Raw genomic sequence first — 15,406 nt, forward strand, 5'->3', positions numbered from 1 at the left:
CCAGTCTTCTGAAGGAAGAAAACCCTTTAACCCTTCTGAAATACAAGCTGCTCCTTAAAGGATAACCTGGTGATGCTGGCACCATGGCAACAGTGGCACCATGGCAACGGTGACAGTCAGTACCTTCATGATCCACAGCTTTGATCCAGCCACACAGAAGTTTTTTCAGCTGCTGTAAATTTCTTTAAGAACATTTATTTCATATTTGCCCAAACGCCTGCACTCATCCCCTTCTCTAAATCATCTATTTTCTAAAAGGAGGTTTTGGCCACTCTCTTCTGCCTTTTCTTTATATTTTATCTTTCTTCTTTCTATGTTTTTTTTAGCATTACAAAAGTAATGATGTAATATCCAGGGGTTAAGAACACAATTAATTCCATGTATTGTGACTCAAAAGCAGGCAGAGTTTCAACATGCCTTAGCAGTCAAATGCCTAATGATAATGATAAAACTTAGTTCTAGAGTAAATGAGTCTATCTGTACTTCATAGGAATAGATTCTGACAAAGCTTAAAATCACCTACATGTTACATTTAAAAAATAGAACATACTAAAAGCAGGGGGAGAGGGTAGATCAAATGACACACAACCAGCAACTCACCCTTGAAAATATTTTCACAACAAAAGCAGGACAAATGCATGCCTCTAGAAAAATCATCAGATATTTTAGGGTGGTTTCTCTTTTTTTACATTACAAATACCTAAACCAATAATCTCTGTACTGCAGATTAATATTTCTATATATTAGCTTTTTGACTGCTATGAAAAAATAGATTTCCTAATTAGCCCTATGTGCTTAGAGAGAAGATAATCCTCTGTATTTCTGTGGCTGAGTACCTCTATACAGTTCCAGTATTTAAAGAATTAGGTATGCATCCTCTCTACTTTCTATCACATTTCTGAAGATTTTTTTCAGTAAGTTCTTTTTTTCCCAGGATTTGATTACCAGTACAACCATGATGCTGATCTTACAAGTGCAAGGTGGGACCAACAGGTGGTTGAATCATTAAAGCTTCCTTAAAGTCATTGAGCATCCTGTTTTACCAGATTAATACATGATCAATGTACAATCCTTTTAGATTAATGTGCTATAATAACTAGTTTTTAGCCCTGAGCATCATGTGAATATCAAAAGAACTGCTGAACTGCTGTCTAACTTCATCATTTTTTAATTCTGCATAAGACAAAAGTGGCCAAGCTATTGTGCCTGCGCCGTATGCATCTGATCAGCAGTTTGGCTGCAGGAGTAAATGAACCATTAAGGTTTCATTTCTTGCCTTTGAATCACTTCTAGAGAATCCTCTGCCTTCACCTCTTTGAGGTATGTGCAACCCGTCTTGCTGCTCTCAGCCATACCAACACTTTAAATATAGCTCATAGATGGCCATTTTGAATCCTGGCCTTAATTTTCTTGTCTCTCCAGTGTAGCTTTCTTTTTTACTTTACAATAGCCACCACAAAGATATGATGATTATTTTATGTTGCAGAAACATATTGCAATGTTAAATTACAGTAAGGAGAGAAGGATATGTGGATTACAGAATGTAATTAATAGAATCTATATACGAAAATTCTCCTCTTATGAGAAACAGGATATCGTGGTCACATTTACAATGATCAAAGAGGAATTTCCTTTTCAGCAAGACCTACATCTATCAATGCATAAACATGTGTCTATATATGCATTTACACATAAATGTGCACCATATATGTACACACTGCAGAAATACATAAATATACATGACTGATGAGATAGGACAGAACTATTACAAGCACATTATAATTTATTCTGCGTTCCTCAAAAAAAGTCATACATTTAAAGAAAATCAAAACTCTTTGCTCCTTGGAAAATACCACATTGGGTTGAAAATTATGGTGATTGTAGTGATTTCCTTCTGAACAACAAATAGCCACTTTACACTACCTTCATTCAGACATAAAGATCAGAATTTCTGATCAAAGACAAAGCCACGAGAAGAATCATTTGCCCTCTACTATTGGAGATAATGCCCAACACATCAATTTTCTCTTCTAAGACTAAGAGCAGTGACACCAATCTTCAGCCTATAAAGGGGCTATAGTACAGAATCCAATTGTAACAGTACCTCTGCTCATATTTTAAATATTTCTCTTACATGTGCCCATCTGTAATCCAGATACTGTTATTACTTTCAGAGTTCCAGTTCTAAGGACACAGCCTGCACAATTCTTGTATAATTGCTGTTCCTAAGCATGCTTTGCTGATCTGGAAACACGATCAATCATGACCCAAACAGGTGTGTGCACATGCTCCAGACTAACAGCATCTGTTCAGGTCAGGTCTGCAAACAAGAGGCACAATCCATACAGCTGAAGCTTTGCCAAGCAAGGACAACAAAAGTCATTAAATGGGGGACACAAGAAGGCTTCTTTATACCAAATAAATTTGATTTTCTTTGAATTTGCTGAGAAGCATTTTGCCCATTCTTGCTATTCACCAAATTTAAGACCCAACACCCCCTGTTTCCTGTAGATGCTTCATGCATTATAATGCTTAACTGTACTTTTCCTGTATCTTTTCAGCATGTCAAGGAGTCTCTTTTGTTTATATGCTGCCTCATTACTGCAAAGGCCTTAAATGGCTCCTGACATTTAGCTTCTCCCTTGAAACTTCTAAGTTCAGAAGCTGACAGTGCAATATGATTCATCATCTTGTTAATATTTTATGAATTATTAAATATTTGTGCAATGGAATAAGCATTTCAACAACAACCACAACTGTAAAGTTCTACCTGCTAGGACCACAGACAAAAACTGGATTGGACTAAGATAAGGTTGAATCAAGTATTGGAGGATGGCAGAGGATTTGGGAGAATTTATGAATCTCCCCTAATGCAGCAAGTCTGGCATCAGAGAAAAGGAGGTATTTGTATCTTGACCTCAGCTGATACAAAACTTACATCTCATGGCATGAAGGTTATTAATCTTTCCTTTTATCTCCAAGAAAAACTTCCACAAAATGTTTACTATTGCTGAAATTGCTCAGTCTCTTGGAACCTTTTAAGCAGATCCAAGCCTGTAAAATATCTCTTTACTTTTACTCAGTCTCAGTATTATCTTCTCCTTCAGACACTGAATTTTACTGATCAATAATATGGTACACTGTGTAAAACAATTACTTTTTCTATCTGTTTTGAGAAGTATTGATTTTCAGTTTTGAGCAGCAGTGAGCTGTACTAACCCTCTGCTGCTGTAAAATACCACAATGAAATACACTTCATTTCATGTTAAGCTCAGCAAGAGCTAGCCTTCTGGCATTCCAAGTTATTCTTCATCTCATGAGATCATGAAGGTAATCCAGATGAAACAACCATGATTTTCATTATCACACTTAAGTGGTGAATTTAACAGCCAAACTGACAGTTTGCTATGTATATCTGGCAAGAAAGGAGCTGGCTCCTTAGGGAGGAATGAGCTCAGCCTCTGCCTGTGCCTGTCTTCTTCCCAAGTGCTGGATGCCCATGAGTGGGCATCAATCAGGAATCAATCAGGTTACTATAACTGCCTTGCAGGAGAGGATGCACTTCCAAACTGGTGAACCATGACCTCCACAGCAGCAGCTCAGTGCTGGCTCAGCTGGCATCCAGGAGAAATGAAAAAGCTGGTTCCAGCAGACAGTGTGTACATTAGATAAAACCTTCACAAAACAGGGAAGCCTGAGAGCAGTAAATGCCCTTTGAGCAACCTGGGAATCCAACAGCAAAATTTTCTTTTCCATATAGGCCTCAGGTGGGTGAATACCCACCCAGCTGTGCACTCTGAAGTCACTGCCATAACTGGTCCAAAGATCCAGATGGGGACTAGCCCAAGACTGATCACATGTGGAGCACTTTACCATAGAGGGGGTGTTGAGTGGGATGCTGCACACATTCTCAGAGATTGCTCTTTCCATGCCAGATTGCCCTCATGCTGAACATTGCTGACTGAGGCTGTTGTCAGTACAAGATCTGTGCATTTCTTGAGTGCATCTTCAAATGCCTCCTTGCCCCCAGAGTCGCTGCTACAAGAGAAGAAATGCACATGCTGCTTGTACATGCTGCTTGTACATGCTGCTTTTCTTATGTGTGGAAAGGCCAAATGCTGCTGAAAAGGTTCAAGGGGGCTGTGAGAACCAACAAGGATGCCCAGCTTAAGGGGAATATTTTAGTGAAAAGAAATGCAATGCTATTCTCCATTGTTAAAATCTATAAACACACCTGAACTGCCTATGTTCCTTGTCGACATTATCAGATGTAAAACATTTTTCTGTCATGACTAATTCAGAACTCTGTGGAGGATATCAGCAGTATCAAAATAGCATAGGAAACTTTGGAATGCGTAATCAAGGGTTTTTTTAAAAATCTGTTAGCAAAAATAGCAAGTTTCCATCAGCCTCTCTCCCAGATGACACTTACAGATTTGGTATTTCTATGCATGTATAAAGTCCACTTCCTATTGTATTTCCCATCTCACAGCTCCTTTGGGAAAACCTAATTCATAAACAAACAATTCCCAGAGAAGATAACTAAATCTCTCCACTGACCCCTTTCCATACTACCCAACAAGAATAACAGAGGCACAGTCTCTGCATTGCCATTCTTTGGTGTGTTTATACTGTTTTAGTAATGATGTAATGGAAAGAAAGTGACATGCTATTATTACTGTTGTTATGCTAAGGACTGCAAGGAAGAATTGATTTTCTTTAAGGTTTTATTTTTCCATTTAAAAATGACAGCCTTTCCAGGGCTTTCTAACCATTAAATGTTACAAAAGGTCAAAATATTCCATCAGAAGCTTTAAAAAATTTGATACTTGAAAAAATATTTTTTAAAAAGCATTTATTTAGCTGATCAATTTTGAGCAATGCCTTTTATGAGCAATGTCACAAGGTTACACTCAGCAGTCTCTGTGTGTCCCATGCACGGGAAGACAGTGACAGAACTGACTATAGCTGACTATACTCCAAACACTTCCTCCAAAAAGAGTTGGGGAAGCCTCTGCAAGGCAGGTCCATTCCCCTCTGGTCCCTTAGAACAACCATGCACAGCAACATGCATAGAGAGAAAGGTGGACTCTGCCCTCCTCCTCTCCATGCTATAAGACCTGTGTACAGGTCAAGAAAAGCCCACTGCCACCTCCTGACATTGTCTGGAGCCTATGGGACTTCCCTGAGTACCACATATTTCAGGAACAGAACATAATCCATTCGGTCTGCCTTCCCTAGAGCTCTGTGGCTGGTTGCTGACTTTTGTCGAAAGTCAAAATCTAATCCTTAAACAAGTGTGTGGAGTTGGACTGAGAAATGAATGCACTTGGGGTTTGGCAAAGAGTTTGTATGAGTTGGGGAGGAAGACACAGAGACCTGTTTCAGAGAGCAGCATCTGAAGTTTCTGAAGGAAGCCACCTGAAGTGTGACACCCAGTGCCTACCATAGAGGTCAAGGTTCAAGATCTGTGAGACAGCCTGGAGAAATTTCACCCATGAAGGTATTTAAAAATCAACAGGGAACATTCTGAAATGAACAGAGAACCAGCAAATCAGAAGAATGTGGCTATATCTTTCTTGGTTTTGGAAGTCCAGCCTTATCTAGCTTTGGAGCCTTCTACATTGGTATGTTACAGAGTGCACAGTTCTCCCATGTAATTTTGGCATTTACATCAGTGCATTAGCAACGGAAATGACTTCCAAAACAGTTCTCATTCTTTTGATTTCTCTTTGTCACAATAATGATTCATCTCCCAGCCTCAGCTCTCCATATGCTAGTAACTCCAGGAGACTAAATAAAAACATGGGAGACTAGCAATCTATTATGCAGAGGAACAAATAAACCTGCATTCTCTACAATTCAAAATTGTTAGATTTGAAAAAATTTCCCTTTGAACTGTTGTTTTGTACTGTCAAGCACATAGAGATGGTTTGTCAAGGCTAGGAATGATAAAGTATATTCCAAATACATACTCCAAACCCACAGTTCTGCCTTAGCTTTACATTAAAGAACATGCCAGTACTAAACATACACTTCAAATGGATATCATAATAGATAAAAGGAAACAAATTATTTCAGAGCACCTCTTAGGGCTCAAAGTTAACGTTTGCTGAGACTGGATTTATTTTATTAAGCAAAGCTGAAAAATTGTTCTGTGATACCACCCCTGAGTCACAACACATAAGTTTGTGTGACCATGCCATGGCCAAAAGCTGTGTAGCTGGCTTTTTCAGTGGATACACAATTGCAGCCATTTACACCACCCTCACAATATTAAAATTTTCCATTACCTGGCAATTCAAAATCTCCAACAAGTCTCAGCTGTTCTTACAAGACAGCTTCCTTAAATTGCAACAGTGCCCCAGGGAGCCTGTGTCACTGAGCTTAGTGGCCATGGAGCACACAATGAAGTTGTTATGGAGACTGACGTCTCCCCAGCAATTATATGCTGTAATTAGTGTTGGCTGCTACAACGTAACTATGAAGCTGTCTCTATGGAAACTACCCTAAAACCGGTATTTTTAAGGTTTCAGCAACTAGTCTTTTTTACAGACCCTAACAATGCAGGGAAGTTCACACTGATTGCCTTCTCTGCTTGAAGCTCAGCTGAGAAACACGTTTTCTTTTCCAAGGTATTTGCATAGTCCCCATGGTGACTCACAGGAATCAACTATATGTAGCAAGAATAAATGTACATATTTCATACAGTGAGGACCAATCAGAAAGCAATAAGTATTGTTACCATTTTAATTGTCGTTATTACATCCACATGCATGACAGTGCACAAGGTGTGAAGGTGGAAGAAGTTCAGTTCTACTTTTATGAACCCCTTCTTGGAATCCTTGAAAACTTCAGAGTCACAGAACCTTCCTCTCTCAAATTAGAGATGCACTTCTAACCACACTGTTGCCACAAAGAGCTCCTACCAGTAGAGTCCAGATGGGTCTAGGACACAATTCTCCCTCTCTCACGGGGTTTTGGCATGCAGCTGCAGTTTTCCCAGGTTGGTGAGCAGAGATCTTGCACAAAGTGCAGGATCTTTGCTGCATGAAAACGCACTCTGTTTATGGAACTTCAACGGGAGTTTATGACATTTTTGCCTAAAGCTTTATGAGGTCCAAGCCAAGAAAGAAATGGGATTTTCAGCCAAGAATCTCACTGTCGCTTTTTCCTGAGCCAGCAGCATGCAAAGAAGACACTACTTCAGCCTACAATATTACCAAGTGGGCAAGTGCCAGAAAACCAAACACATTCTTGTTCTAGTTATGATATTCATATAAAATTTTTAAGCAGGTTTTTAAATTCCAGAATCCTGTTCCATTAAGGCAGAAAAGAGCAAGGGAGAGATATTTACTACAGAAGGTACCCATGGCAGGACTCTTTTATAAATTTCCTGCAAGTAAATAGCCCCCAGCAGAATATTTTCTAGCACTTGCATGCTAAGCAGCAGTGAGAAAGGAATTAAGATGTATACAAATTGAAGCAAATGTTTTGGCAGCGGCTTTACGATTGCAACAATGTGGAAAAGCATTAATTCATTTTATTTCTCTTGGTCGGTTTGCCCCTAGAATTACAGCAGATAAAATTCTCATGTGAAATGCTATATGTGAAGAGAGGTGCAGTGAGCATAACAAGGCTAGGAGCCCCAGAAGGCTGCAGTTGTGGCTCTCCATTTTATGAGAAGCAGAAAAAAGAGAATTTGTGCTTTAATAAAAACATCAGTACTTTTCCAACCATTGAGATGGATATCATCATATTTTTGCACTGACATGAAGAGGGATCTAGTCTATCCATTCTCTTCAAGACACCATGGGGAACAAAGAAGCAAAAATACAGACACAAAATATAAAATCCAAGACTACAGGAGTCATTCTGAATAGCAGGAGGGATTCTGAACAGCCATTATACATTTGGGGGGACGACTAAAGCTGCTGTGGTATAAGTGCAGTTGGTACACAGAACCCACAGATAAGAGATGCTTTCAGACACTCCTGCAAAGCTGCTTTCGCAATGTCTGGCAGCCAGCATTAAACACAGGATGACCTGGGGCATACACATCTAAAGTTAACAAACAAGGAACCAAAGCAGCTGTCAGAGGATGCTTTTATGTACTAGGGAGCCTCCAACACTGTTCAGATAAATTATAGATTACATAATAGTGCCTGGGATGTTTATATAGAAAATAGTTGCGTACTCCTGATCCGATTATTCTATATTTCCTTCCAACCCATGCATAGGAAAATCAGTAAACCTCAATGCAATTTAATTTCAGTTATTGAATTTCCTTTCTTCAGGTGAGGGAGGAAGAAAAAGAGAATTCAAAATCCACTGACCTTCCCATTTGTTCTTCCTGTTTATAACAAGCTTCTTCAATAGGCTCTTACTGGAAACAAGCTGAATTCCCTACTACAAGTTTTTTTAGGATAACACTAAACATGACATGGGAATACAAATTCATAAGTAACCAGTATCTTGCTGAATTTTTCCATTCTGTTGATGATTTAAATTATTTCTGCTGGTTAACTTTTAGAGACCCTAACAGGCTTCATCACCAGATACAGATTGGCAACCTTAATCAAAACAAACTCACTGACAGTGCTGTTAGAGCTCATTATCATCCTCAACAGATGCTTCTGTCTGTATATATGAGCGTCTCCAGTTTTTTCTTTCCAGTACATGACCCAGGATACTAGCACAGCTTTCAAATTAAAACAAGAAATCTCAGTACAGCTTCAAATCCTTGCTCTTCCGGGGATTAAATCTGTGCAAGGCTATGACAAAGCATTTTGTATTTCTTGGACTTCTTAAAAACTTTTTTTTTATACAGATCACTTCACTGATTTTTTTTGCATTTCTCAGGAATTTACAGAAATATAACTAACACATACACTGTTTGCTTTCACAGAAAAAGTGCAGAGAGCATTTGTCACTATAATTATCACACAGGACTTTATACACAGATGAAATCTGTGCTTCTGTGACTGTGCAAAGCAATGCCCTAACATGAGAGCTGTAAGAAATTATCACAGGAAAGAATTTTAAAGCCTCGTGCATTGATTAAGTTGCCACAGCCAAAGTAAAGATCATAACAACAAGTTACGACCCAGCTCCAGTTTTTAAGTGAATGAAAAATTAGAGGGTAGGGAGGCCAAATATGTGGGCTTCACAAAGAATGTGTCCTTGGATGTGCAAAGCAGAGCCGATCAGATCCCATGGTTAATTTATTGGAAATGAAGTTGTGACAACGATCTCAGCCCCAGCTCATCAGTCACATAGGTACAAAGCATCCAAATGGAAAACAGATTTTCCGATTCCCTGCACCTCCCTGGAGGCCTGTGCTGCTGTCTGAGGACTGCAGCATTCTCCTTTCTTGGCTCATTTGCAAGATAAACATATTCTAGCCTCAAACACTGCTCCTTTCCAACTGCTGGTGAAAACTCCAATCAGTCTGAGAGATTAGGAGGATGATCTAGGGCACTACTCAATCCAAGAAAAATGCTCATGTGGGAACACAAAGCTGTTGTTGTGACCAGAGGTTTTTTTTTTCCACTGGATCCCATTCTGCAAGTCCAGATACAAATACTTTCTACCTTTATTCTTTATCCATATTAACTTCCTTCCTTTTCTGTTTTTTTTTTTCAAGGGAGCCAGACACTTAGACTTAAACAGATTTTTACAGTGCTAGTTAAATGCTGCTTTTCTGCACTTGATTTAAGATGTGACTCACACAGCCCTCATACCTGGGCAATACTGAGTTAGATCAGGACATAGTTTTACCATTTTCAAACACCTTCAGGAAGTAGTATTAATGATCAGACAGATGGAACTCAAATCTTAACTGCACAGCACATAAATTTCTAGCTCCTTGTAGATAGAAGGTTCCTTGGGTTTTTGGGAGCCAGTAGATCAGCCCCTACCCTTAAGACAAGCTCCAGTTCAGCTGCTGCTTTCTGCCTGTCTGTGTCTGTCTCTGCTTTGGTCCCTGTTCTAAAACTGATGTATGATGCTTCCAAACTTTCCAAGCATTCACTGACTTTTAACCCCAAATCAACTGCATTTCAGCACTTGGAGCAGCAGTTCCTCCATGCTCCTGATGAGTCCTTAGATGGGTATGGTAGAACCCTAAAATAAGTCACATAGCAAGTTTTAAAACACTAGTGGAAGACTTAGGGAAACTGCTAGTGTTGATAAAATTACTAGTGCTACAGACAGATCTCATGTCTTCATTATTATTGCCCTCTTCAAACTCAAGATAAGACACAGAATTTGAGCAGTGGGCTAGAAGGTACAACAGGCAAAGGACTAATTGCTCTGTTACAAAAACCTTCCAAGCAAGACAATTAAACAGTGTACATTAAAAAGCATGCACTTTAAAGGATAAAGAACAGATTAAATTCTTCCAGTGACACAGAGACAAGCTTTAAGTTCCTATGAAGGCACACAATTTCATTGACAACAGTGGCTAGAACAAACTTCATATCACTTGTGTCTAGAGATGGCCAAACCCCCACAAATCTAGAAACTCTTGAACTCTGGGAAAACTTTGATCCAATCCAGACTTTATGGCTCTGATCCACTTCATCTGGGATGGACCCAAATCCGCTTAAAATATATTTCACAACACATTTTTGCTTGCATTTTTTTCCAGTAGGTCATAGATACCACATGTAAAACCATTTACCCTCATTCACAACACCTACTAGCAGAGCCAGCTATTCCAATCTCCAACCCAGAATGTTAAACAAAAAACAAAACCAAAAAACCAAACTAAAACAAAACAAGAAGCCACAACAACAATAACAACAAGAAAAGACTCAAGAGCAAGTTTTAGATCAGTTGACTTTGCTACGAAGCATTAAGAAGAAAGCTAAGGTACTAAAATCTGCACACTCAGAATGTTTGGAAGAAATTCAAATTAGTGAGAAACTCTGTGACTTGGACAGTGGGGAAGAGCTTACAAAGCACAAACCAAGTCACATCAGTCCACTCTTGCTATCCCCACAAAAAAAAGATTGATTACAGTTTCTAAGGAAGCATATTATGCAAATCCAGGATTTGGGGTGGGGAGGGTGATAATGTAACAGCTTCATTCACTGTAGTAGGAAAGGTGAGATCACAAACCACATCAGAAGGTTGTGGTTTTCAGATGACCTAGATGAAAGTGACAAAGCTAAGTAAAATCTAAGCAGGGAAAAAGAGTCTGAGAAGTCCTTTTGACTGCATTCACCACCAATAATTTAAAAACTGAGTTGTTAATAGCTTAAATCAAGTACAGCCAGACCCCAGATCACAGGATAATTCCAGAAGGAATGGACCTTAGGAGCTCAGACTGGGTTACTTAGGGCTTTATCCAGTTGGGTCTTGTAAACCTTCAGAGTCGGAAACAGCACAGCCTTCCTGGGCAACCTGTGCCCTTGCCTGACTTGTCTTTGGGGTGAAAAAAATTTCCCTCACACCTAATCTGAACCTCTCTGTTTACTTAACACAACCCTACACAGCACTGTGAATAGCCTGGATCTGTCTTCTGGATGACTTCTCCATAGCTACTGGGTGGCTGCTGTTTCTTAGGTGCTCCCAAAGATGTCCCTCTTCCAGGCTGAATAAGCCTGATCCAGCAGCCACTCCCCAAAATGCAAGTGATCCAGTCCCCTGACTTTCCTGGCAACCCTCTGCCAAATTCATTCCAGTTTAACAATATCTTCCCTGTACTGAGGTGCCTGAAACAAGGCTCCCTTTTCCAGATGTTGACTAACAAGTGCTGAGGAGAAGATCATGATCACTACCATGGATTTGCTGTCTATCCTATTGTAAGTAAAGCCCAGGATATTTGGGGGTTTTTAGTTGCCAGGGCACACTGCTGCATCATGTCCTACTTGCTGTCTACCAAAATCCCAGGTCTTTTTCCACAGAGTTGCTTCCCAACTATGCAGCCTTCAGGCTCTATTATTGCCATCAACTGTTCCTTCCCATGTGCAGGGTTTCACATCTGCCCTTGATGAATTTTCTAAGATTTCTGTTGGCCCATTCCTCCAGCCTGTCCAGATCCCTCTGGAAGGCAACCCTATCCTCCAGTGTTATTGACAGGTCCTCCCAGTTTGGTGTCCTTTGGAAATGCGAGTGCACACTCTTACTTCTCATTCTTCAATAAAGATGTTAAATAGGAAAGAACCCAGGACAGATCTCTGTGTCATTCCACTTGTCACAAGACTCCAGTCAGAGTAGGAATCATTAACCTCTACCTTCTGAACCTGATCCTCCACCCATTTTTTATCCATCTAATTATCTGCCCATCCAGACTGTAGTACTCTAATTTTTATATAATATTATTGTGGGACCATCAAAAGCCCTCGTAATGTCAAGGCAAATGACATCCTCAGCTCACTCCTGCAACAAAAACAGTGAGAGTTCTGGTATTGAACTTCATGGAATTAGCTGTAACTGTTGGCTCAGGAAAGACACACTGCAAACTGTGTGCAAAATGGCTGGTGCACACACTCATAGAAGTATTCTCCAAAACACTGTGGAAAGTATAGGTTTGTATTACTGGGATGCCATACTCCAAATCCTTAGCTGCAATAATCATCCCAGTTCCATTAGGCTCAGTCTACACACAGTATTTCATCTCAGATAATGATTCTGGGATATTACACACATGATATTTGTTGCCACAGCTGTATGTGCAGGTTGCACAAACAGGACCATGGAAGCATCAAGGAGGAATAGCAAGAGAAACCAGAGAGATGCAGAAATTCCTCAGTTCTCCTGGGAGATGCACAGATCCTCTGTGTTCCTGTGTGTGTCTTTCTCTTACCTTTGCAAGGAAACTCCAGGCTGCATATTGCCCCGAGGTTGTGCTGCTTTTTAGCTTCACTGTGTGCAACATCAGAAAGAATCCCAACAGTCCACTGCAAAGGATGAGGAAAGCTTGTTAATAAAATCTCTTAACTTCAACTAAACAACCTCTTACAGACATCTTGGTTTTCCTAATGAAGAACTGCAGCGTTAATCCCATTTGGAGAAGGAAAGCTGGTGGACAAGAGGCTTACGCTATGTCCAGTACATCTAGTGTTTTGTTCAGTCAGTCACTAGAATCTGAATAAAGTAAGTCTGACACCCTTATGGCTGGTGTCTAATGCACTTGCATAATCAGAAAAGTAGAGATTATTGAAAACATGAGGTGAAATATTAACTTCAGGCATTGAAATGGCTCTGAGTAACAGCAATGCTAATTTCAGCAGGAACCACACATATTTGGCAACTAACTCACTTCAACCTCCACAGAGCCTTGAACTGAAAAAATAACCACTGGAAAGTTTCTGCCTGAAGCTTTTAAGCTGTTTAAACTTCATGAAGCCAAAATTCCAATTAGGAAGTCAAATACATCTCTACTGTATAACAAATAAATGGCTCCGTAGTGCTGGGAACAGGATACTCCAAAGTTTTCTGCTGACAATTAAGAGAATTTTGATTCTCAAGTCTTATAGGACAGCAGTTCGGAGCTCTCCTGTAGCCAAGACTACCCTTAAGGAAATTTTGTTCCTCATCTCAACAGACTTTATGGAGCTCATGAGGTTGGATATGTACAACCCATTCATTGTGAACCAGGGGAACAGTGTAAACCAGCAAGCAGGGAACAGAAAGGGACTTCAAAATATGTATGGCAAAAATTACTGTGAGGCATAAGAGACAACAAAGTGCTGTGGGAAAGGAGATAGGATCAACACAGCAGACAGGTGGTGAAGCAAAAAGAGCCTTGGTATTCACAGAGGGTATGCTGCTCTGGATAGAGGTGCCATGCAGTTGGTCCCCTCTCTACAGCAGCAGGAAGGGTGGAAAATGGTGGCTCCTCAGGTCAGAAGTCCTGTGCTGGGCTCCAGTATATTAGCCAAATGCTGTTCCTGTGCAACACATGTGGCCAAGTTCCAGCTCAGCTGCATGTCCATACAGGCACCAAAGAGCAGGGAAAGATAACTTGTCAGGAGAAGAAGGCATTGAGAATTTTTGCATTGAGCCATAACACAAGATACTTTGGGATGTATGTGAAGTCTGAAGCCAAGGAAGCAGATGCTAATTTGATGACAAAAAATAAGCCTAAACTCAGCAACTTGTTGCAGAGGATGGAGTGCTGAGCAGTAGAGCATTCCACTCTGAGAAATGAATGAGTTCAATGAACCAACATTGCCCATACTTTTAAGAGTTCAGTAGCTTATTTCAGATCTTCTGCCCTGCTGTGAAGTGCCTTCAGTCATGAAGATCTGAAGATATTTAGTGCAACTCAAGAGATAAAAAAGTGAAACAGCAAATTATGATACCTAAAATATTGATGCCACAATTAACAGCATTTTATTCCATTACATAAATTGAGCAGTTTCCACCTTACTGCTGATGCTTCAGACATTTTTCAGAGGCAGTATGAATTGCCCTTACCTTACATTGCATAGGTTTTCCTCCAAATCCCACACATCTACAAAGACACTCAATTATGAAATGTAGGAGAGCAACTGAGATGTTTGTTTCTCTATGTAACCATTCCTTTCCCCTTCCTGCAGTGCACAGTGCTACCTACTACACATGTACTGAAGGTAGGCCAATGGAAACAGAAGTGGGAAGCTACCACAGAGGTAAATGAAGTGAATGAGAAGAATATCTGGGCTAGACTGATATCCATTAGAACCTGCAGTTAGACCTCACCTTCAAGAAAATAGATTTCACCTATCTACAGAATACCTAATTGTGAGTTACTTGTAGTATGGATAGACCACACTTGGAAAAACATAACAAAAACCTATATACATTGGAAATTATTTAACAGTCATTCTCAATATATCCTTTCAACAGAAAATCCAGATACAAGTCAGAAAATGCCTTTCAAGAAATATTTTTGCCATTAGTTAGAATGAAAATATCTTTTCCTCCCTCTTAAAAAATACTTTAATTTGCTAAAAGACTAGGGGGGAAAGACAGGAATTAAAAAAAAAAATTAAGATCTATGGGAAACATATTTATGTTGTCCTGTGAGAATTATGCTAATATGCAGTGAACTTTTGCTACTGAAAATAATGGAATGCTTGTTAAAGCTTTTCCTTTTTACCCAAAACAGCATTCTGCCAAATCACAAGATGTACAGGCAAATAAATCCATGTGCACCCCATATACTGCTGAAGACTAATACTTAGTAATTGCTGCAAACAGCAAGTTTGGGTTAATCTGACTGCAGAAGCATTTGAGAGATGTTATGTATCACAGCTTTGCTACATTGGGTAAACATTATATTACTGGTGACTGTGAACTCTCCTAATCAGAATGCACTCACTCAAGGATACACATACTTTCAGCACATTTGAATCTCAGGCCATCAAATGCATATCCACAGACATGCAAAGATTTATTCTTTGCAATTCTA

The 15,406-nt window shown here is 39.7% G+C and overlaps 1 protein-coding gene across 4 annotated transcripts in view; it reads right to left on the reverse strand.

The window, feature by feature from the left end:
• TMEM241 (transmembrane protein 241) overlaps positions 1–15,406 on the reverse strand; it is a 54,771-nt gene that overhangs the window by 11,634 nt on the left and 27,731 nt on the right. For all 4 annotated transcript variants that reach the window (XM_058039801.1, XM_058039818.1, XM_058039810.1 and 1 more), the window contains one exon: positions 12,815–12,908. In XM_058039801.1, coding sequence (XP_057895784.1) covers positions 12,815–12,908 — 94 coding nt within the window. The remainder of the gene's footprint in view (positions 1–12,814; positions 12,909–15,406) is intronic.

This window comes from Melospiza georgiana, chromosome 1 (genome assembly GCF_028018845.1).
Source record: "Melospiza georgiana isolate bMelGeo1 chromosome 1, bMelGeo1.pri, whole genome shotgun sequence".
Classification (NCBI taxonomy): domain Eukaryota; kingdom Metazoa; phylum Chordata; class Aves; order Passeriformes; family Passerellidae; genus Melospiza; species Melospiza georgiana.